At 38.7% G+C, this 25,395-nt stretch overlaps 1 protein-coding gene across 1 annotated transcript in view; it reads right to left on the bottom strand.

The window, feature by feature from the left end:
* LOC138173541 (alpha-protein kinase 2-like) overlaps positions 1-25,395 on the bottom strand; it is a 168,856-nt gene that overhangs the window by 1,762 nt on the left and 141,699 nt on the right. Inside the window, 3 exon segments of the mRNA XM_069103579.1 lie at positions 1,626-1,909; positions 7,189-7,238; positions 7,240-7,435. Coding sequence (XP_068959680.1) covers positions 1,626-1,909; positions 7,189-7,238; positions 7,240-7,435 — 530 coding nt within the window.

Genomic DNA, 25,395 nt, shown 5'->3' with positions numbered 1-25,395 from the left:
ATGAGGTTTTACAATTTATTCCTTTAAATAGAGGGTAGTTAACCAGTAGAGATGACTACCTCCAAAGTTATATTTTGGCACATATATACATGACGATGAATATATATATGAATAAATACACATATGTATATTATACATATACAGGTGTTTATGTACATACATATTATATACATACATATATAAAATTTCCCTTTTGACTGAGTAGGTGAAAATGTTTAAGGAGAGTCTGTATAAGTTCTTGACACAAAGGAAGGCAGTGATCTTTTGAATATATCTCTGCCATTTAGAAATTACTACAAGGTATAGCACCACACCTTTGTACAAAACTGTCCTTTATTTCATGGTCAGAGATTGAAGACAGAATTCAGTTAACCACGGATCTAATCCAATATGGCCATTTTTATGTTCTCATGTTAAACCTTCCCACTGAGACCTCTAGCCACTCTTCAATTCTGTTTTGTTTCTTGCTATTCAAAATGTATGAGCAGGAAGAAATGAATCGGTCAATGGCCTGGCTAAGAGTCATTCATTGGGGACCTTCCTGGAAATGATTTAGGAAAATTGGGAAGAACTAATGAAAGGGCCAAGGGAAGAAAATGGAAGCAACTCTGTCATATGTATTCTAGGCACGAGAAAAATGAAAGATTATAGCAATATGTGGAAGGGTGATAATATGGAAGAAATTAGAGAAGTATTCAAATGTGCTTGAAATTGGGGAGGAAATAACTTAGGAAGGCTAATGAGGAAAGAAAAAGAAGAAAAAAGAAAAGAAAGAAAGAAAGAAAGAAAGAAAGAAAGAAAGAGAGAAAGAAAGAAAGAAAGAGAGAGAGAGAGAGAGAGAGAGAGAGAGAGAGAAAGGAAGGAAGGAAGGAAGAAAGAAAGAAAAAAGGTGAAAGAAGTGGCTGGAATCAACAGAGGAACTCTTGGGTAGGAAGCAGAGGAAATCGACAGAAGAACTCCTGGGTAGGAAGTAGAGGTAATTAAGGAAAGCTCGGTGAAGACTGGGAAAACAAGGTCATTACTTGATGCCAAAAGCCACAAACTCGTGAGAGCCATAGAGATATCAAAAAGAGCTTGCTGCAGCCTTGAATCTCTAGCACCTAAAATGAAAGCTGGCATGGAGTTTTAGATTTAGTAGCTAATTGGAAATTTTACTTGGGGCCATTTTGTTCGCTATTAGAAAAGTGAAATTTTAAAATGTTTTCAATCAAGCTTATAAATATCTATCAGCAACACAGGAATTTGTCAATAAAATTTGTGACTCACTTCACTAAATAATTTAATCGACCCCAACCTTGCCACCAAGCTGTTCTGGAGCTTCTCAAAGGATCCTGGATGTGTGGGGAGAGAGAGATTTGGGAGACGATGCCCCCTTTCGCTACAATGCAGAATCAAAATAGTGTTTCTTATTTTGTTTATTTTTTTTAACATTCTAGTCCAAGTGGCATCTGCACCCCAAAATGACTTCAATTGAGTCAACCCTTCTGCTTTGGGGCTACACAGCTCCTTTGGAATAAAGCCATTTGTCAGCATACTCTCTCCTGACTGGTGTGGCACACGCAAGCATACTCATAACCATCTATATATTTAGAAAAGAGAGCACTTTATAATTAGAAAATAATTACTTCTTCTGGCATTCATTTTAAATAATAATCCTATTGAATCTTTGGCTCTAATTACAGGGATGATCAGAAGCATCTCTAAGGAGGTGTGGGTATAGCAAGGAGGGATTGGAATATTCAGAAAAGCTTCCCATCCATCCAGGGTGAGACGCAGCCAGGCTCTTATGCTATTGGCATGATGCTGTGATTTTTCTGCCATCCTTATTAGAGATGCACCCAACTCCAGGGACACCAAACGCATGTTAATGAAACATTCATCTACTGTGACTTCCAAGTCATAAATATAGCTTCATGACAGAGCCCTACATGAAAAGAATGCCCTTGGGCATATATGCAGTCATGAGAGCAGTCAGAAGGAACAGGCTTGTAAGTCTGAGAAATAGCTGCATTTAAGGCCATCCTAGCTAACTTACTTGAGGAAAGCCAGGGGAGGGAGGATGGGCAGAGGGAAGGAGAAAGGGTGGAGCATGAGGATATTTTCAGTCTATGGATCCTTAATATATCTAATAATAAAGCACACTCATTGGCCAAAACTGGAAAATCAATAACATCTCATTCTATTACTAGCCTTGGCCCTCTGAAGCAATTACAAACAACGTGTGTATTTCTGGGACCTTTTGTGTAATAGAGCCCTTAGTGTGAGCACTCTGTTATTTTCCAATACAAGAGGAATAACAATTAATTCCGAAGAAGATGGTCATGATTTGGCTGATTGGGCAGATGGCAAAACAATCCCACCCAAGACTATCCCTAGGGGGGACTGAGGGCCAAAGATGATTGGTAGGGGTGGGGAGAAAGGAGGAGATCCTGCCAGAGAGGATGAGCACATCATCACTCTGGGTCTTCCTCCTCTTCCCTGCTCCCCACTATTTTTAACTGGGTAAAATTGGGTAGTAGCATCATAGGCAGCCTTGAAAGGAGAATGGTAGGGGCCCAGTGTAGACACTAAAAAGAAGCCTAAGGGGGCACGTTAGTAAGTGTGTGAGAGATAAGGGACAATCTTATTCTTTATATAGAGATGGTGGGAGGAATTAGAGGCTGATAAGGGGCAGTTATGGTTTAGTAGATAGAGGACTAAACTTGGAATTAGAAGAACTCATCTTCCTGAGTTCAAATCCCACCTCAGATACTTACTGGCTGTTTGACTCGGACAAGTCACTTAATTCTGTTATTCTTAGCTTCCTCATCTGTAAAATGAGCTGGAGAAAGAAATGGCAAACCACTCCACTTTTCTTTGCCAAGAAAACCCCAAATGGGGTCATGAAGAGTCGGATAGGACTGAACAACAAAAAAGTTATAAAAGCCTCAAGGTGCTTTCAGCATCAATTTGCTGGGACTCACTTCCTTCACCTATGGAGCCACCTGCTTAAGGCACTGCCCAGTCACCAGTAAAGAGGTGGGGCAAAAAGTGGGACTAGAGTTGTCCATCATAGTTCTAGGGGTCAAGCAAGTAAAAGGCGTTTGTTAAATGCTTGATATGTGTAGGGCACTGTGTTAAGCTAGAGGAACAGAAAGAAAAGGGGAAAACAATCCTTGCCCTCAGGGAGCTTACATTCTAATGGAGGCGACCGTGCCATGCTTATGGGAATATACCATACAAAGCACAGGAGGAGGACAAATGAAGTGGGATAAAAAAGAGCCGTCTCTCAGGTTCCTGGCTTCTAGCTCTCGACTACTTCTATGGGCCTGGGATCTCATCAGTGAGGGCCTTCCTTCCACGGGTACAAATTACAATACCTTCAGACCATGTATGATTCTTACCCATATTCTCCCAGAGATCTCCACACAGGATGTGGCCAGCATGCTGGAAGCATTATTCTGCTTCTTTTTACATTTCCTGGGTACCAGTGTAGCACATGGCTTGCTCATCTGTCACTGCTCACATTATGCCGCATGACTGGCTCACTTCTGTTTTGAGCACACGCTTCTTTGAGTGAGATGGTGTACTTTCCTTCCTGCCCGCTGGTCACCATTGTAAATATGCTGCACCCTACTCATGTCTACCATACGTTCCTCTCTCCATTACCCTTTGAGTAGCCTACAACTTTAATTCTTCAGAGACTGATGTCCCAGGATTTACAATCTTGTTTCCAAGATACAGCATTACCAGGAGAACCTTTGTGTTGTTACTGTTTTTTCAGATAGGTTTTTATGCCAGGAGAGCAATTTGGGATTACACACTGTACAATTTCCCAAATAAGGTGGTATTTCATATTGGGATCTGGATTTCCAGAACAGATTTCTAAAGAGTTCAAAGAAAAGACACATAGGATGCCATGAACTAAGATTCTGCAGGGGTAATCAGTCTGAAAAAATAAGGGAAGTTGACCAGGATGAAATTCTAAAGGTACAAAGGGAAATAATTCTGATTAGTTGTTTAAAGAGGCTTATGTTGGTGCACAGTGAACTCATTAAAAAACTTACATTTTAAAAAGCCATATAGAGCATGAAACCAAGTCAAGTCATGGAAAATGAACACTAAAGGGTGACTTGATTTGAAAAAAAATAATCTTGGGAACAATTAAGCTCAGAATCAGCTGAGGCTGAATGGTAGATTCAAAGAAGACACAACAATTTTTTGTTTTGTTTTTGTCTTTCTTTTTGGGAGAAAAGGGCAAAAAGGGGATAAGAACTCTTCTCCTCAAGGTGAAATGAAAAATTATGAATAGATAGTGGAGATCTCAAATGCAGCAAGGTTCAACTCTTTTTTTTTCGGTTGTTTCTCATTTCTCTGGTAAGGGAAAGATTCTTGGCTAATGCAGTTGATGCCCAAGGTAAGCTAAGAAGAGATCTGAGAACACTTAGTTCTCTTTGAAGAGTTCAGGTCATCAGGAGGCCAGATGAAGTATTTCTTGGGATAATCAGGAATAGTAGAGGTATCACAGTACTGAGGAAAGGAAATGTTCTGACTTTCCAAAAATGGTAGAGTTTGTAAAGTATAGCTCAGTGAACTAAATTCTGAATCCTGACAAAATTCTACAATGTACTATTCAAGGGATGATTAGTAAACAGCTAGAAAAAGAGATGAAGACCTCAATAATCCAGTATGGCTTTGTCAAGAAGAAATCATGCCAGAGTAGCCTCATTTGCTTCTTCCATAGTATTACTAGACAGGTAGAACAGGGGAATGCAGCAGATACAGGTCGACTTGATTATAGCAAAAACACTTAACACTTATCTCCTGTTGTTTTATAGATAAGATAAAGGCTCCATAGTACTACAGTTAAGAGGATTTAGAACTGTTTGAATGAACAAATGCAAAGAATGATCATTGATGGCTCAGTGTCATGTCATAAGGAGATTTCCAGTGGAATGACCAAGGGATCTGTGCTTGGCATTTTGTTGTTCAACGTTTTTATCATTGACTTAGATAAAAGGAAAAAAAATGTGATCCTTTTCAGATATGCAGATGACACAAAGTTAGGAGCAAAGCTAACACATTGGATGACAGGATATAAAAACATCTTGACAGGCTAGAACATTAAACTGAAATGAAAAAATAAAATTGAATAGGGATAAATATAATGTCTTACTCTCGGGTACAAAAAATCAACTTTACAAATAGAATTGGTAATATAGCCCAGGAAACCTGGGCTTTGCCCTAGGGCACCAAAATCCAGAGAGTACCAAACGCACTACTACCCTGGGGCACACTTCCTTCCTCCCTTAACCCAAGGCTCCATTGATTGGCATGGCCAATTCTTCAGGAATAGAAAAAACCTAGTGATACCTGTAAGCATAAGCAAAGTGGGATTTTTTGTTGTGTTTTTCTGGAGTTCAGTTTCCTAGGCCGGGGCTAAATTGTAAACATCTGAAGGATTAATCTTCTTTGAACCCTGATGATTCACAGCTGTGCTGAGTCAAGTTGATTTTATGCCTTCTGGCTCTGAGCCATTGAGGCCAAGTCTTTTTTATATATTCTGGGAAGTTGGCATTTTACTTTGGGGGTTCGCTTATGAGAAGGACTTTTTCATTCCCTGGATGGGACTCTGAGTAGCCGTTTGTTAAATGCCCCCAACTACTCAGAGGTTTGTGCTCCCCAAATGCAGTGGTGTATGTAGGTGGTTATGTGACTTTGTTCAAACAATACGATTCCTGTTTGTTGAATCTGTGCTAATTTCTCTGCTTGTATTTTCTACTTATCTGTAATTAAAGTCAGATTGTTGACCCCTTTAAAAGTTATCTTTCCTTTAGCAAAGCAATCAAAGAACCTGCACTAGCAGGCCATTCTGGGTGTGCTAGGGCGCTTGCTATCACGGTATTCTGAGGTACACTTTTTTCCCTCAGTGATCACACCCTAAATCAGCTCCTCCATGACAACTCCTACCCCTGATGGAGGAAGAATACTCTCCGATCACTCCAAACAGCTTCTAGAATCCCATCAAAATTCCTCCTCTTACTCCAAAGAAGTGTCCATTCTTTCAATAGCATAGAAAGGAAGTCCTATGTAGGTATCTTCTGGAAAATTTAGTGTTGATGTCCCAGGTGAAGCATGTCTGTTCATATGGACATGATACCAGCAAATCTGTCTAGCCATTTGACATTGGCTCATCCCATCAACAATCACCAGATTTGTTTCATTTTCCCATTAACTGCTCAGAAAGAAATGTCATAATCAAGTGGTAAAAAAAAAATGGTTAGTGAGATCTTGGTTGGGGTGGTGATAGTGAAGGAAAGGCATAATGTGAGGAGGGACAGTGTAAACCCAGAAGGGTGTAGAGCTAACACCCTCCTGTGTATAAAGGAGAAAATACAGCCCAATGTTTATAGATCTTTGTGTAATCAGTGAAAGAGTCATCAATCTCTGGAGTTCTGGATTTATGGAAAATAATCGAAAGTTTGTACCTTTGCAAGTGGAGACTCAAGAATAGAGAAACCGCAGATGTCCATTTTTAGAGCTTTTCTGTTTTAAAAAGGAAATGCCACATGAGTAGGTCACCTTATTAGGTGATTACTAAACCCAAGAGATCTGACTTGTGGTACAAATTACACAGAAAAGATGCCGGCAATGATCCAAGCACTCACACAGCTTGCTTTTGTTTAAATAGGAATTTAATTAAACAGAAAAGTCCACCTGGTTGTCAGTTTCATAAGGGTGACAACCGTGCAAATAATTATGAAAAAGGTCATCATTACTGAAAAATTTCCACAACAAGGCTAGTAATCAGCACTAAGTGCAAACTTCAGTATAGAGAGTCATTCGTATTCTAGGTTTATATAGCAGCTGAATGCCATAGCCTCACTGATCTAGCTCTGAGTGGGAAGTAAGGAAGGCAGTAGGGCCAGGGATAGTCCCATCCTGACACCAAGTCCTTGAGAACACAACAAAACATACACAGATGTGACATTGGTAAAAATGCTGAAAGGTTTGTACAAAGGGGGGACTATCACGGATGGACAGTTGGGTTTGTTTTCCCAGTTAAGTCTATCACAGGTCCTAGCCTGCCAACATTCCAATAATGGCAGCAGGTCATAGTTTCCAAAGCATCTTAAGGCACTGCTTTATACAGTCTTATAACTGACTGTGAAGTCCCTCTTGCATGAGGTTTCTGCTCTTCTTTCTTACTCTCTGCTAGCAGGTGACTTAACTCTGGAGTCTATTTTCTTCTCTGCGGGGGGCATTGGCCCCTGCCTTCTTGGCAGGGGTGGTGGGTGGCTGAACTTTGCTTTTGCTGATGACAGGTTTCCTCTGTTTCTGGTTATTGGTTTGAAGGGATTTTAACCCCAGCATTTCACAATACTTATTACACTGATGCAGGGCTTTAAATTGATCAATGAAGGTCATGGAACAGTTGCCTTTAAAACCTTTGTACCTGTAAGGGAGGAAAGAGAAATTTTAAAATGGAGACCTTACCAGAAAGAGCTGGTATATCAGACTTGAAGAAGAGAAATTGATGGATAGAAGAGAAATATACAATCTACATTTAGAATCATTAGACTGTTGAGCTGGAAGTAGGGAAAGGCCCCAGAGGTCATATCATTCAACCTTCTTCTTTTAGAGATGAGGGGGACTGAAATTTAGGGAGGTTATGTGGTTCCACCATTTGTCACATAGGTAGTAAGCAACAGAAGCAAGGTATTGGCAATTAAGTGAAAGACGAGAATATCAATAATGGTGAAAACATAATGAATACAATAGAATTAAGGGTAAATAAAAGTAGTCTTATACAGTAAAGATCAAATCACCTTTGACAAGATATCATAAAGAGTTCTAAGTCCTTAATAGATCTTATAATGTCAGTATATTTTGCATTCTTGCTTTTATTCATATACCTCGGGATAGAACATCTTGACAGGAACCTGGGAGAATCTCAGTGCTGTGAAAGTCCAATAACAAATACAAGCAGTCTTCATCCTTTCCTTTTCTTCCTATCACATTTTCCTTATGAAAGGAATACTATAATTTTATCTAGAACTGGAGAGCATCTCAAAAATCATGCAGCCACTCCAACTAACTTCTAGTTAAGAAAGCTCAAACCTAAGGAAGTGAAATGGTCCAAGGTCACCTGATTTCTTAGCAGGAGTAAGAGGATTGGAACTCAGGTCTCCTTACTCATGATGTATTGCTTTTTCCACTGTCCTGGGCTGGATCCCCCAAAAGACCATTTATGTTCGATTCAGCAGCCTACCCAGGGACTTGGCACAATTGTTTTTTAATTCTGAACTTAAACATCAAATAAAATGAGCATATCTACATACAAAGTAGAATAGATAATGAAGATTATACATGAAACTAAAATTTCTATGACATTTAATTTCCATTTAAGTATTTAATAAAATTCAATATGTTCTTTTAAAGCTGGTCTGCTCATGTTTTCTTCTATACTTCATTCTGTTCTCTTCTGTACATTTTGTAAATGCTTCACTGACCCTCTTTTCTTTTATTTCCATAATAGTATAGTATCTCTTCCTTCCTCCACCAATTTTTTTAAAGGAAAAACAAATTTGTAACACACATGCACACTAAGCAAATTAAATGAGCAGGTTGGCCAGATCTAAAAATTATGCCTCATTTTGCACCTTGAGACCATCACCTCTCTGTCAGAAGGTGGATAGCGCTTTAATTATTGACGCATTGGAGTTGTGGTTGGTCATTTCTTTGTTCAAATTTAAACCTAGCCCTGTTCAATTCATTCTGTGTCATTTCATACAAGTCTTCCTAGGTTTTCCCGAATCCATCCATTTCCTCATTTCTAATAGTACAATTCCATTCCATTCCATTAATACACCATAATTTTTTCACTAATTTCCAATTGATGGGCACTCCTTTAGTTTCCATATGTTTGCTACAACAAAGAGAGCTGTTATATTTGTATACATATGGGTTTTTTGGTCTTTCTTTGACCTCTGAGGCATAGGCCTAATAGTGGCATAGCTGGGTCAAAAGAAACACACAGTTTAGCAACTTTTTGGATGTGGTTCCAAATTTCTTTCCAGGAGTGTTGGACCAATTCACAGCTCCAGATCAAGAGTATATCCATCACTATGCCTGTCTTCCTGCAGAATCTCCAATAATAATAATTTTCCTTTTTTTGTCCTCTTTGCAAATCTGGTAGCTGTGACACAGAAACTCAGAAATTTTCTGATTAGTATTTTTATCTAGGTTTTTTTCCTCTGTTTCTCTAAAGAATATTTCATAGTTGCATTCATATAATTTATATACATAATATATTTTAATTTCCAAGTATTTCATCCATTCTGCAATTGTTTTGAATGGAATTTCTTTTTCTAGCTCTTACTGCTGAGTTTTTTTGGTAGTATAAAGAAAAGCTGATGATTTAACACAGAAATCATTTTACCAGTTCTTTTAGAGATGGCTGTCCTCTATAATACCTGGACTGATTTGGGAATGAAAGCAAACTAAAGAATCTTTAAAGTCAAAAAGAAAAAAAAAAGATACCTAGATATTGTTATACTTGTTATTGCAATGAGTGATTTGGCAGACTCGATATAAGTCTAGGTACAAGGAAGGCTTAGCAAAGACAGCAGCCATGTTGACTAACACATTGAACTTTAATATATTTAGAAATAAATACGAAATTAACTGATGCTGAGTGAAATGAGCAGAACCAGGAGAACATTGTACACAGGAACAGCAACATTGTGCAATGGCTAACTTTGATAGATTTGGCTCTTCTCGGTAATGCAATAATCTAAGGAAACTCCAAAAAATTCATGATGGAAAATGCTATCCACATCTAGAGAAAGAATTATAGTTTAGTGCACATAAAAGCATAGTATTTTCTATCTTTTTTTCTTTCTCCTAGTTTTCCTCTTTTGTTCTGTTTGTTTTGTTTTATTTATTATTACTCATATACATGAGTATCATGGAATATTTTTAATTTAAAAAAATCAACATGAAAATAACTTTTATTTCATATCTTTATTCTGCCATTACTTGGTGTCTTCAAGGCTTGCCTAACACCCTAATATGCCCTAGAAAGTATTCACTTACTGAACTGTGACAGTATAATGGGCTACCTTGTTAGGTAGTGAGTTGCTGATCACTGAGGGTATTTAAGCAGAGACTAGATGTTCATTGCTGTCAATTTTTGTGAAGGGCTTTCAGAACACCAAAGCTTATTACCCACCATAGAAACAACAAGCTCCCTTCACTGTTTGTCGTTTAAGTTTGATAAATTGCCCAAATGTTCCGGGAGCAATTGGGGCCTACCTTTACTCTCTGAACTTGAATTGATAGCCCCAGGAATCAAGGTAGTGGAGCTGGGCCTGAGAAAATTTGAGGGTAAGCAAGTCAAAGAAACTGTCAAAGCAGCATCTTCTTGGAGAAGATCTTAAAATAATTCCTCTGTGGCTCTTTGCCACAGAATCACAGAATTTTATCATTATATGGAAATAGAAACGTCCAGTACCAGACTGGTACAGTGGAAAAAAGTCATACAAGGAGCTGAATTCAAATTCTGACTCTTCTCTAGTGTGTTTCAACAAACTTTCGGTTTTTTTTTCAAGGCGCCTTCAAACTGTATTTGCTGACGAAAGAATGTGTTTTAGTTTGTGTCCTTATTGTTTTCTGTGAATTATTTTAGCCACATTTACTATGGCAAAAGAACAAGGGTTTCTCCAATGAGGTGTGGCTTTTCATCTTTGCATATTAAATAGGGAATATCATAAGCTTCTCAGCACTTATAAAATTTAGTGAAATTTCATAACTTTAAAAATAGTTGAAGTTTTTCCTCATGGATGCCTGGATTCAAAATGCCTTTTAATTAGGGCTTCATACTGCCATTGGCTAATATCTCCAAGGCACAATACACATTAGGGTGACATTCAGTATTAATAATAGTGAATGTTAAGCTATAGTTTAAATAATCTTGAAAATTTTGAATTGACAGCTTCTTGTGCAATCTGATTAGATCATTATTGGTTTCTCCTCATAATTCAGGCTCTTTTACTGGCCTGTGGCCTGTGACCTTGGTGAGTCACTCCGTTTGTCTGGGGCTTCCTTTGCTGTTTTAAAAATGAAGGGGCTGATAGTATAAAGGGCACAACACCAGACAGAGTCAGCACACTCCATCTCAGAGTATAGGGGGAGGGGAGCTTGGCCCTAGCAAAAAAAACAACAACAAAAAAATGAAGAGGTTGAAGAGATGGTCTCCTCTCACATCACCCATGATGTCATTGGTCCTCTTCAAAACAAAGGACAAAACAGCAACATTAATCCTCTGTGACTTGGATTCAAGTCCTTGGGTTACTGTGTACTATGTCCTGAATTTGGGCTTAAAACCATTTTTTTTTAAAGCAACCACAGCAATTGTATGCGTAGTTTTTTTTTTTTTTTTAAAGAAAGACGTGGCTAGAAAGTTGTTCACATGAAAGTGGACCACAGTCTCCAAATGAATCGGCAGTGTGACTGTGGTGTGATCTCTTCCTTTCAAGGTTCAGGGCATTTCTGTCTCAGTAACCAGACCCTACTTATGAGTCGGAACGAGGCCCAGAATAGCGGTCTCCTTACTGCTTCCTCAGCCTTTTGAACAATTAAATTTCCAGCAAGGCAGGTCCCCAGTTGGTCAGTGCTTCTGTTTTTAGCAGAGTGTCTGCTTCAGCAGACGCTTGTGTGACAGGGCAGCCAGAAACACTCTGGCAATCTTAGTCTATGTGAATAGAATTAAGATGTCCAAAGTGAGAGAGGTGGTAAGGCAACTGCACTCTGTCTGCTCAAATCAGACCACCTCTGGACTTCTGTGTGCACTTGGGGAGCCATAATCAGGCAGAAAGTGAAAAAGCTGGAGTGCATCCAAGGGAGGGCAGCCAGAATGGATAAAGGACTGAAACCAGGCTGTATAAAGATAAAGGAACTGTGGCTGTTTAATCTAGGGAGAGAATACATAATAGGGATATGGTAATAGACCTCAAGCATCTGAAGTTATATAGGAAGCTCTACTCTTCTACTTGTCCCTAGATGGGAGAAGTAAGCCTAATAGGTAGAATATATATAGATAGAAACATTTTGGTTTAATATACGGGAAACTGTCCATAATAATTAGAGCAGCTCTAAAGATGGATTGCCTTTGGGAGAAGGGGGGTGTGAGGAGTGAATTCCCCATCACCAGAGATCTTTCATATGGTTATTGCATGACTAATTGTGAGGGTTGTTATAGAAGAGATTTGTGGTTTGAGCTGGGGCTGGGTGACCTGGCCCTTCCAAAGCCTATAATCCTATGATTCTGGCTGTGTGATGCTGAGCAGTTTGCTCAAAAAAGGACAATAATAACCTATCTTACAAGGTTGTAGGAATTAGATATGAATGCATCCAAAGGGCTTTGTGACCTTTAAGTGCTATATAGTCCAATAGCCCTTTGTTACAGATGAGAAGACTGAGACCTGGAGAGGTGAGAAGTGCCTTGGTCCGAAACCATAATTCTTATTAATGAAGGAGAATTCAGTCCATTGTTGTTGGTGGGTTTTTTTTTTGAGGGCAATTGGGGCTAAGTGACTTGCCCAAAGTCACATGGCTAGTAAGTATATCAAGTGTCTGAGGCCAGATTTGAACTCAAGTCCTCCTGACTCCAGGGCCAGTGCTTTATGCACTGTGCCACCTAGCAGCCCTGAACTCAGCCAACTGTTCTTCACTTTAGATAAGGAGGCCAATTTTGTTCCTAAAATACAGTTGGTTGGGAGTCAAGATGGCAGAGTAGAAACAGGACTTCCTCGGGGCTTCAGCTTCCACCTCCTCCAATTCATGTAAAAGGTGATTCTGAAGAAACTTTGGAGGTACAGAACCCACAAAATGACACAGAGAAGCTAACCTCCAGGTGACGACAGTCCAGCAGGGTGGAAGGAAGCAGCAAGCACAGTGCTTTGGGAGCTGACCACAGCCCCACTAGAGCCAGAGGTTTTAGCCTCAGGGCAGGCCTGGCCAGCAGCCAACTGGAGGGATTTCAGATCACCAGTAGCTGTGGCAGTTTCCAGAATTATCAAAACATAGATGCTAAGGATAAAGTGAGAGGTCAGTGCAATGTTGACTTCGGGATCCAGTAATTCAGGAGTGCGGTCGGCCTTTAGCCCCTGGGCTAGAAGCGACTGAGGCACAGTGGCCATGCAGCTGCCACCACATGGCTACTTCAGTTCCTTGGCCTGAAGGCTCTAGGGGGGCCAAGAGACCAGTCTGAGGGCTAATCGCTCTTCCTTTAACCTGCTTGGATCTGGATTGTGGTCTTGGGTGGAGATCCTGGGGTGTGTGACCAGCTTGCCAGAGCATGTGGAGGCTTCAGAGAGGGCACCCAACTAATACCTTCAGCAGCTGAAAAAACCCCAGCTTTTGGGACGAAGCTACCCTGTCTGGTAGCAGGGTAAAAGCCCAAAAGTCAAGTAATTAAGTGGCAACATGAGCAAACGAGGGAAGCAAAGCAAGCAGAGCAACCCAACTTTACAGACCTTTTTGGGGACAAAAAGGATCAAAGCATGGAAAAAGAGGAAGACAGCAAAGACAGAACTCCTGCACCAAAAGCTTCCAAGAAAATTATGAGCTGGTTACAGGCCACAGAGGACCTTAAGAAGGATTTTGAAAAGCAAATAAGAGAAGTCAAGGAAAAATTGGGAAGACAAATGAGAATGATGCAAGAAAATTATGAAATGAGAGTCAACAACCTGACTAAAGAAAATAACACCTTAAAAAACAGACTAACTTAAATGGCAAAAGAGGCTCAAAAAGGCAATGAAGAGAAGAATGCCTTAAAAAAAGCCGAATTTGCCAGATGGAAAAAGAATCTTAAAAGGTCACTGAAGAGAATCATTCCTTTATAATTATAATGGAGCAAATGGAAGCTAGTGACTTTATGAGAAATCAAGATACTATTAAAAAGATCCAAACAAATGAAAAAATGGAAGGCAATGTGAAATTCTCACTGGGAAAACCATGGACCTGGAAAATAGATCCAGGAGAGATAATTTAAAAATTATTGGACTACATGAAAGCCATGATCAAAAAAAGAACCTAGAAATCATCCTTCAAGAAATTCTCAAGGAAAATTGCCCTGATGTTTTAGAACCAGAGGGCAAAATAGAGGTTGAAGAATCCACGGATCACCTCCTGAAAAAGATCCCAAAAAGAAAACTCCTAGGAATATTATAGCCAGGTTCTGGAGTTCCCAGATCAAGGAGAAAATATTACAAGCAGCCAGTAAGAAACAATTTGAATATTGTGGAAACACAATCAGGATAACACAGGATCTGGCAGCTTCCACACTGAGGGATCTAAGGGCTTGGAATATGATATTCCAGAGGGAAAAGGACCTGGGATTAAAACCAAGAATCACCTACCTGGCAAAACTGAGTATCATGTTTCAGGGGAAAATATGGTCATTCAGTGGAATAGAGGACTTTCAAGCATTCTTGATGAAAAAACCAGAGTTGAATAGAAAATTTGACATTTAGATACAAGAAGCAAGAGAAGCATGAGAAGGTAAACAGGGAAAAGAAATCATAAGGAACTTATCAAAGTTGAACTATTTACATCACTACATGGAAAAACGATAATTGTAACATAAAACTTTTCTCAGTGTGAGAATAGCTGAAGGGAATAGAAACACACACACACATATATGCATACATATATATGTCTATATGGGAGGGTATATGGGCATATGAATACATATGTGAATGTGTATATATATATATATATATATATGTACAAGTATACATAGATAGAGGGCACAGGGCCAATTTAATAGGAAGGGATGATACTTAAAAAGTTAAATTAAGAGGTGAGAGGGGAATATAATGAGAGGAGATGGGGAGAGACAGAATGGGGTAAACTATCTCATATAGAAGAGGCAAGGGAAAATGGTTACAGTGGAGGGGAAGAACAGGAAGGCAAAAGGGAATGAGACAACCTTATTCTCATTGAATTTGGCTTAGGGAAGGAATGATATACACACTAAATAGGGTATCTCACCCTACAGGAGAGTAGGGGGGAAAGGGATGAGAGGGGGGATGATGGAAGGGAGGGCAGGCTGGGGGGGGTAGAAGGAAGTTGGAAGCACCCACTTTTGAAAAGGGACAGTATCAAAGTAGAGAATAGAACAAGTGAGAGGTGCAATAGGAGGGAGGGAAATATAGTCAGTCTTTTACAATATATCCACTATGGAAATGTTTTGCATAGCTACACATGTACAAGCTATACTGAATTGCTTATCTTCTCAGTAAGGGTGGGTGACAAGGGAGGAAGGGAATGAATCTGGAATCCAAAGTTTTAAAATCAAATGTTTAAAATATATATATATACATATATATTTATACTATTATTAATATTATTTTACATGTAACTGGTAAATAAGATATACCAGCACTGGGGCATAGAGATCCACCATGCCCTACTGGAAAGTCAGAGAGGATATGGGAGAAGATATGGGAGAGAGCAGATTGGAGGAGGGGATATCTTGTGGGATCGCTATTTTGGGGTGGTGGGTAGGGGAAAGACGGGGAGAAAATTTGTAACTCAAAATCTGGCGGAAATGAATGATGTAAACTAGAGGTTAATAAAGCATTTGATTAAATAAAAAAAATAAAATACAGTTGGTCTAGCCATGGAGATCGTGTTAATGAACACTTTGAACAAGTCGACAAATAGATTTGTTTTTTACTTGTGTATTTTTTCACCTTTTGACTGAACTACTGCAGTAGCCTCCTGGTTTGTCTCCCTATCGCTGATCCTTCTCTTCCATACTGGAATAGCCAAAGGGATATTCCAAAAGCATATGTCTCTCCATGTCCCTGATCTGTTCAATAAACTCCAGTGGTTACTTCTTACTTTTAAAATCAAATACAGAATTCCCTGCTTAGGATTTAAATCCTCTCACAACCTGATTCCAACCTACTTTTGCAGCTTTATTACACACCTTTCCCCTTCATGCATTCAGTTAAACTGATAAACTTACTGTGACTCACACATGGTACTGTCTCCCATCTCTATGCCCTTGTACAGGACATTGCCCACACCTAGAAAGCTCTTTCTCATCACCTCAGTCCCTTAGAATCCCTAGCTTCCTTCAAAGCTCACATCAAAGACTCCCACATGTGGCCTTTCTTTATCCCTGGGCTGCTAGTGCTCTCTGCCCATTGACTTGTAGTTACACAGTATGTAGTTTGTATATGTGTACATATGTACATGTTGTCTCCTCCAGTGCTCTGTAGGCTCCTTTAGGCAAAGGTTATTGTGAGGATAACTTTATCTTTAACATGATAACTTTTTGCTAAAGTACTATATAAATATCAGCAGCTACAATTGCTAAGCATTTATTCTGCTTGACTCTTTTTTTTTTTTGCATTCATCTGAATCAGTAATATCTTTTATAGACTTTCAGCTCCCTGAAGGCAGTGGCCATGTCTGCCACTGTGTGGTAAGGTGCTTAATACAGTCTCACATATAGGCAAAAAGCAATTTTTAGGTTTGGGATAGGAATGACAGTGAGCCAAAGCATCTGGCTCCTTTCATTCCATAGCTAAACTGACCAAAGGACTCTAGCTACATTCAATTTACTTCTGGGAGACAGAAAGATCAAACAGTCCTGGAGAGGATGGAGTCTGGAGCTTGTTTTCTTCACTATGCAATCTGAGCTGGGCTTTAGACAATTATGGGCATGACAAGTTTCTTTCAGCTCTGGAACTGAAACCCCAAGGCATATCATCATCTTGACATGTTTGTTATAATTTTTCCCCTCCCTACCTCTCCCCCTCCATACGTGCCTCATGCCAACAAATATATCCTCTCCTCTGGGAGGCTGCATTCCATTGTCTTGTGAAAGATGGCTGCATATGTTCCAGAAATCACACTCACTTGTTTAAGGAAAAGTCAAAAGAATGGAGGGAGATGAATCTGGCTGAACAAAAAATTCAGCTGTCTCCTCACTCCATTTTTACATCTCTATCTTCTAGTTGAGGGGACCAGAGACAGAAGGTGAGATGTCAGCATGTCCCTTTCTCTACCATGCTCCAGGACTCCCTGGAAGGATGGAAGGCCTTTGGGGGGCTCCTGTGTTTGTCAGACCATGATGCAAAGTATAATCCCACTCTGCTGAGGAAAGGTTTCTGATGCATCATGCAGATTCCGTGGATCCTCAGACATCCTTCAAATGTAACACACTCAGGCTAGCACCAATGTTTATATACATGCAAACAAGGGACAAGGGAAGAGACAGTCATGCTCATACATGCTGCAAGTGTCTTAGGGTTGTTAAACATATAGGCAGTTCTGGAAATGACTACCGCTGATAATAACAACAATAATTATGCAAAGAAGAAATAACATACTTCATTAATTATAAAAATATCCTACAGGCAGTAGAAAGGGGAAAGGTCTATGAAAGGGGGGGAGTGGTTAGTAGGGAGGGAAGAAGTAAGGGGGAATGGGAGGAAAAGGGAGGGGGGCTGATAAGGGAATACTGATGGAGGCAGTGGTCAAAAGGAAAACTATTAAGGGAGTAAGGGAGAAGGGGAAAAATATGAGCATTAACAGGGGAGGAAATAGGATGGAGGGAAAGAAACAGATAACAATCATTACTGTAAATGTCAATGGAATGAACTCTCCCATAAAACGGAGGTAGATAGCAGAATGGATTAAAAACCATTATCCTACAATATGCTGTTTACAAGAAACACATCTGAACCAGAGGGATACACACAGGGTAAAGGTAAAAGGCTGGAGTAAAATATATCATGCCTCAGCTAAAGTAAAAAAAAAAGCAGGGGTAGTAATCCTTATCTCGGAAAAAGCAAAAGCAAAAATTGATCTAATTAAAAGAGATAAGGAAGGAAACTATATCCTGTTAAAAGGCACCATCGAGAATAAAGCAATATCCTACTTAACATATATCCACCAAGTGATATAGCATCCATATTCCTAGAGGAGAAGGTAAAGGAATTAAGAGGAAGAAATAGATAGCAAAACTATACTAGTGGGAGATCTTAATCTTCCCCTCTCTGAACTTGATAAATCCAACCTCAAAATAAACAAGAAATAAGTTAAGGAGGTGAACAGAATTTTAGAGAGGACAGGTATGATAGATCTCTGGAGAAAATTGAATCGGGATAAAAGGGAATATACATTCTTCTCAGTGGTTCATGGCACATACTCAAAAATTCCATGTTTTAGGGCATAAAAACCTTACAATTCTATGCAGTAAGGCAGAAATATTAAATCTATCCTTCTCAGATCATGATGCAATAAAAATTATATGCAATAAAGGGCCATGGAAAGACAGACCAAAAACAAATTGGAAATTAAACAATTTAATCCTAAAGAATGAGTGGGTCAAGCAAGAAATTATAGAAACAATCAATAATTTCATTCAAGAGAATGATAATAATGAGACAACATACCAAAATTTGTGGGATGCATTAAAGGCAGTTCTTAGGGGAAGTTTGATATCCCTGAGTGCATACATGATTAAATTAGAGAAAAGGGAGGTCAATGAATTGGGCATGCAATTGAAAAACCTGGAAAAAGAACAAATTCAAAATCCCCAATTAAATACTAAATTAGCAATATTGAAAACCAAAGGAGAGATTAATAAAATTGAAATTAAGAAAACTATTGAATTAATAAATAAAACTAAGAGCTGGTTTTATGAAAAAAAAACAATAAAATTGATAGACCATTAGTCAATATGATAAAAAAAGAGAAGAAAACCAAATTATGAGTATCAAAAATGAGAAGGGTGAATCTACCTCCAATGAAGAGGAAATCAAAACAATAATTAGGAATTATTTTTCCCAATTGTATGCACATAAATTTGACAATCTTAGGGAAATGGATGAATACTTACAAAAATACAAGTTGCCCAGATTAACTGAAGAGGAAGTAAATTACTTAAATAACCCCGTCTCAGAAAAAGAAATTGAACAAACCATCAGTCAACTCCCTAGGAAAAATCTCCAGGGCCACATGGATTTACTAGTGAATTCTACCAAACATTTAAAGAACAATTGATTCCAATACTCTACAAACTATTTGGGAAAATTACTGAAGAAGGAGTCCTAAAAATTCTTTTTATGACACAAATATGGTACTGATACCTAAATCAGGAAGAGATAAAACAGAGAAAGAAAATTATAGACCAATCTCCCTCATGAATATAGATGCAAAAATTTTAAATAAAATATTAGCAAAAAGACTACAGCAACTTATCTCAAGAATAATACACTTTGATCAGGTAGGATTTATTCCAGGAATGCAAGGATGGTTTAATATTAGGAAAACCATCAGTATAATTGATCATATCAACAATAAAACTAGGAGAAACCACATGATCATCTTAATAGATGCAGAAAAGGCTTTTGACAAAATACAACATCCATTCCTATTAAAAACATTAGAAAGTATAGGAATAAATGGAGCCTTCCTTAAAATAATAGGTAGCATCTATCTAAAACCATCAGCAAATATTATATGTAATGGGGATAAGCTAGAAGCATTTCCAATAAGATCAGGGGTGAAACAAGGATGTCCACTATCACCCCTCTTATTCAATCTGGTACTAGAAATGTTAGCAGTAGCAAATAGAGAAGAAAAAGAAATCAAAGGAATCAAATTAGGCAAAGAAGAGACCAAGCTTTGCAGATGATATGATGATATACTTAGAGAATCCTAGGGAATCAAGTAAAAAACTACTTGAGACAATAAATAAATTTGGCAAAGTTGCAGGATATAAAATAAACCCACATAAATCCTCAGCATTCCTATATATTTCCAATGAAACTGGGCATAGACCATTATCTAACACCATATACCAAAATCAAGTCTAAATGGGTGCATGATCCAGGTATAGAGGTTGATACTGTAAGCAGTCTCATAAAACAAGGAATCGTTTACCTGTCACATTTGTGGAGAGGGAAAGACTTTATGACTAAACAAGAATTAGAGAGCATTATAAAATGCAAAATGGATAATTTTGATTACATTAAATTGAAAAGCTTCTGTACAAACAAAGCCAATGTAACCAAGATTAAGAGGGAAGTGGAAAATTGGGAAAGAATTTTTACAACCTATGTCTCTGATAAAGGACTCATCTCTAAAATATACAGAGAATTGAGTCAAATCTATAAGAATACAAATCATTCCCCAATTGATAAATGGTCAAAGGATAAGAAGAGGTAGTTTTCAGAGGAAGAAATTAAAGATATCTATAAGCACATGAAGAAATGCTCTAAATCACTATTGATTAGAGAAATGCAAATCAAAACAACTCTGAGGTACCACATCTCATCAGTCAGATTGGCTAAGATGACAAAACAGGAAAATGACAAATGCTGGAGAGGATGTGGGCAAATTGGAACACTAAAGCATTGCTGTTGGAGTTGTGAACTGATCCAACCTTTCTAGAGAGCAATCTGGAATTATGCCTAAAGGGCTATAAACAATTTCATACCCTTTGACCCAGCAATACCACTCCTAGGGTTATATTCCAAAGAAATCATAGGAGTGGGAGATAGACCCATATGTACAAAAATATTTATAGCAGCTCTTTTTGTAGTAGCAAAGAATTGGAAATTAAGGGAGTGCCCATCAATTGGGGAATGGCTGAACAAGTTGTGGTATATGCATGTTATGGAATGCTATTGTGCTATAAGAAACGAGGAGCAGCTGAACTTCACATTTACCTGGAGAGGCTTATATGAACTGATGCTGAGTGAGAAGAGTAGAACCAGGAGAAATTTGTACACAATTACAGACACAATGTATGTGTGATGACCAACTCTGATAGACTGGACTCTTCTCAGCAATGCAGTGATATGTCAATCCCAAAAGACTCATAATGGAGAGAAATGTCTACATCCAGAGAAAGAACTAGAAAGAACTGAGTTTATATCCAGATTGAATCAAAGTACCTGATCTTTTTCCTTTTCTTGTTTGGTTTTATGACTTCTTTACCATTTTTCATTCCATCTGATACAATTCATCTTTATAATCTGACTAATGTCTAATGTGCAAGTATTTACAGATTCTATACTTGACTGTATTCCACCATGGGGGGGGGGGGGAAATGTGAAACTCAAGGAATTGTGGAATAGAATCTTATAAACTAAAAGTAAACAAATTAATAAAAATTATCTAAAGACAAAAAAGAAAAAAATAACAACAAAAATTCACAATACCACAATTTCCCCAAAAGGATGCTGATGGATCCCTGTAGCTCTGTGGATGGGTAATGGGCATAGTGGGACTGTGTGATTTTGTTCTCATGCTTCTGTCATGGAAAAAGAAGCAAGTCCTTGAGGCTGATGTTAGGTTTGTCATCTGAGGACCAGTATACACACACACATATACATATATGTATATATCAATGGATATATACACATACACATATGTGTCTACACACATACATACATATGTATATATCAATGGATATATACACATACATATATGTGTCTATACACACACACACATACACACATGCACACCCCTAAAAGGAAACACTTAATGGGTGTAGTATATTTCAGTCAGTTTTGTTTAGGTGAGATGGCAATGCTTACTGAGTTCCTTCTGTCTGGACATAGTTACCCAATCTTTATAATCCAGACTAATATCCCAACCAGGCTTCTCCTCTGTTCCCACTTCCTACCCACTATAGGAAGCCCAACAAGCATGCAGAGAGGTCAGCTGTAGATGTTTGTTATTGAATTTTAACTGGGGCTGTCATTAGCCCAACCCGTCCTTTCACTTATCCCTAACTGACATAATAGCTCAGGAGCAGAAAGGACTTGGGCAAGCCACTGGTCAGTCTCATGAGGACGTCAGTTTCTGTAGCTGTAAAAGAAGGTGTCTGAACTAGATGGCTTCGGGGGTCCCTTCCAGCTCTAGTCTATAATCCTATGCACTTTTTCCACAGCAATCATCTAAAGTAGGTAGTATAAATACTAGCATACTCGTTTTACAGATGGGAGAATTGAGGCTTAGCAAGGTCAAGTTTCTTGCTCAAGGTCATACAGACAGTAACTAACTATCAGAGCTGGGACTCAAACCCAGATCTCCTCTTGAATCCAAACCTATTGCTTTTTTTGTCATGTTGGGAAAAAAGGTGTGAATGTGCTACGGAAGACAGAAGTAAAGCAGCTGTGTCCTCCCTTCCTGTTAAAGGACAGACTAGCTTACAAATAGCAGCAGCAAGAAGCCCCTTGTGCTGGTGATCTGGTTGACATCTTGCCTTCCCTTGACTGCTCTGACAAACCATCGCAATTTGTTGGCAGAAGCTCATGCATGTCTTATGATCTCTAAGAACTAGCTCTAAACTCTAGTCTTGATTATCCTAGAGAACTCAACAATTACAAATCCTGAGCATCTTTTCCCTTACATCTGAGAGGAAAGACAATATTTCCCATGAAGCCCTGGTCCTCAGAGATAGGTCTGATTGAGGTGCCCAGGAGTGTAATAATTTTAAAACTGTGTACCTGCCTCCCAAAATGTCTGTATCAGGAAGGTAATAGAGACTTCTAGGGAGAAGAGAAAGGGAGCCACATGGAGAAGCATTTTATGGCAGCCCTTGGTGAATAAGGGACAGCAACAATGCAGCCTGCTTTTTGGTTGCCAAGAGTAAGGTGAATTGAGTGGAGAGCTTCCTGAAAGTAGGTGGGTGGAAAGCAGCAAACATTCTGAGCAGGTGACCAAATGTTGCAGGAGTGTGTTTTCCCAACCTCTGGTCCAGAAGGAAACATGTCATGCCTTCCCCACACTCTGAACATGAGCCTTACAGGAGACTATTTCCCCCACTATAAGAAATATCCTGGAACCAGAACCCAAACCCCAGAGGGAGTGCTGAGAGAAGTGTTCTCCCTATTCTTTTTCAAATTGTTTTAGTCTTGATGAAATGCTCTACTTTTAATATTCTTATCTGATATGTTAGCTTGGTAGAAACTGAGTTCTAGATGATTTTGAACATCACCAGCTAAGCTGGAATATGGACTCAAAACAAATGAAGTACCAAATGACATATTATGTGAGATGGGTACCATGCAGGCTACTTTATGTGTGTTTACATGCCTTCTTTTGGGTTCATTCTATTAAGTTTGATCCCAAAAGGGTGTGTCCTGCTTGTGTGTTTCTGTGAGAATGAAGAGTTTGGGTAGGGAATTCCATCAGTCTGTGTTTAGCTGTGAGCAAAGGAAGGAACTGAGGATCTGTTCAGACTGCAGATGGTAGCAAAGATGGATCATGGCCTCCAGACTGAGCTGATTTAGCTTGTGTCTGTGTATGTATCTCCAAATTTCTCGTCTCCATTTCTAAGAAATCACATCTGTTATCTCAGATCTTCTAGCTGACCCATGATTCCTGCCTGAATTCTCCTCTCCTACAAGCAAAGCCTCAAAGAAAAATGATAATTAGACTTAAGGCCAACAAGAATTTTTGGACAAGGGGAGGCTAGGTGGCACAGTGAGTAAAGTGCCAGCCCCGGAGTCAGGAGGACCCAAGTTCGGTTCCAGGCTCAGACACTTAACACACACACACACACACACACACACACACACAAACTAGAGTGTAAACTTGGGCAAGTTACTTAACCCCAGATGCCCTCCAAAAGGCAAAAAAAAAAAAAAAAGAATTGTTGGACAAGCTAAAGAAAGAGATAGGAGTGGTAGAGGAAAAATTGGGAAAAGAAATGAGATGCAAGAAAATTGCAAAAAGAATTAATAGCTGGTAAAAGAGGTACCAAAAATACTGAAGAATATATCACAGTAAAACAGAATTGGCCTAATGGTAAAAGAGGCACAAAAGTTCACTGAAGAAAAAAAATTCCTTAAAAATTAAAATTAGGCAAGTGGAAACTAATGACTCCATGAGATTCAAGAAACAATAAAACAAAGTCAAAATAATGAAAAAAAAATAGAAAAAATGTGAAATATCTCATTGAAAAAACAACTGACCTGAAAAACAGATCTAGGAGATACAATTTAAGAATTATTGGACCACCTGAAAACAAATATCAAAAAAGAACCTAGAAATCATATTTCAAGAAATTATAAAGGAAAACTGCACCAATATTTTAGATCCTGAGGGTAAAACAGAAATTGAAATAATCCACCAACCATCCAAATGAAAACTCTCAGGAATCTTACAGTCAAATTTAAGAGCTCCAGATCAAGGAGAACATACTGCAAAGAGCCAGAAAGAAACAATTCAAAAATCATTGATCACAGTCAGGCTCACACAAGATTTAGCAGCTTCCACATTAAAGGGGTGGAGGGGTTTGAAATGATTATCAGGAGGGCAAAGGATTACAACCAAGATCAACTCCCCAGCAAAACTGAGTATAATCTTTCAAGGAAAAAATGGATATTTAATGAAATAGTGAACTTTCAAGCATTCCTGATGAAAAGACCAGAGCTGAATAGAAAATCTGGCATTCAAACACAAGACTCAAGAGAAGCATAAAAAGGTAAACATAAAAGAATTATCATAAGGAACTCAATGAAGTTAAACTGTTTACATTCCTATATGGGAAGATGATACATGTAACTTCTTTTTTCTTTTTGGAGAGCAATTGGGGGTTAAGTGACTTGCCCAAGGTCACACACCTAGTTAATACATGTAACTTCTAAGAACTTTCTCATTATTAGGGCAATTAGAAGGAGTTTCTATAGACAGAGGGCATGAATGTGAGTCAATTATGTTGAGAGGATCTCCAAAAAAAGAATGTAGGGATGAGAAGGAGGGATGCACTGGGAGAAGGGGGAAAGGAGAGGTAGAACAGGGCACATAAAGGAGATGAAAAGAAAGAGCTTTTAAAGTGGAGGGGAAAATGGGTTGGGGGTGTCAAGTAATGCTTGAACATCATTGGAATTGGTTCAAAGAGGGAAGAATATATATGCACACTCAGTTGGGAGATGGGAGAGGAGTGGATAAGAGATATTGGGGGGAAGATTATAAAGGGGAAGGTGGATTGGGGGAGGTAGTGGTCAGAAGCAAGACAGACTTTTGAGGAGGGACAGGAAAGAGAGAGAGAGAGAGACACAGAGAGAGAGAAGAGATAAACAGAGGAAAATGGGATAGAGGGAAATGCTCAGTTAGTAATCATAACTGAATGCAAGTTGGATGAGCTAACTTACAGAACCAGAAATGGACAGAAGAATGGATTGGAAACCAGAATCAAACAATATGTTGTATGTAAGAGATGCATTTGGACAGAAAGACATACAAAGATTTGAAATTAAGGGTTGGGGCAGAGTCTATTATGCTTTAACTGAAGTGAAAAGGGCAGGGTTGGTAATCATTATCTTGGACAAAACAAAAACAAAAATAGACCTAATTATAAGAGATAATCAA

Source organism: Petaurus breviceps, unplaced genomic scaffold, assembly GCF_028583685.1.
Source record: "Petaurus breviceps papuanus isolate PSGF00001 unplaced genomic scaffold, PetGlider_PUasm1.0 129, whole genome shotgun sequence".
In the NCBI taxonomy this organism is placed as follows: Eukaryota; Metazoa; Chordata; class Mammalia; order Diprotodontia; family Petauridae; genus Petaurus; species Petaurus breviceps.
Note: the sequence above shows the minus strand (reverse complement) of the source record. Positions and strands in the feature narration are given on the sequence as shown.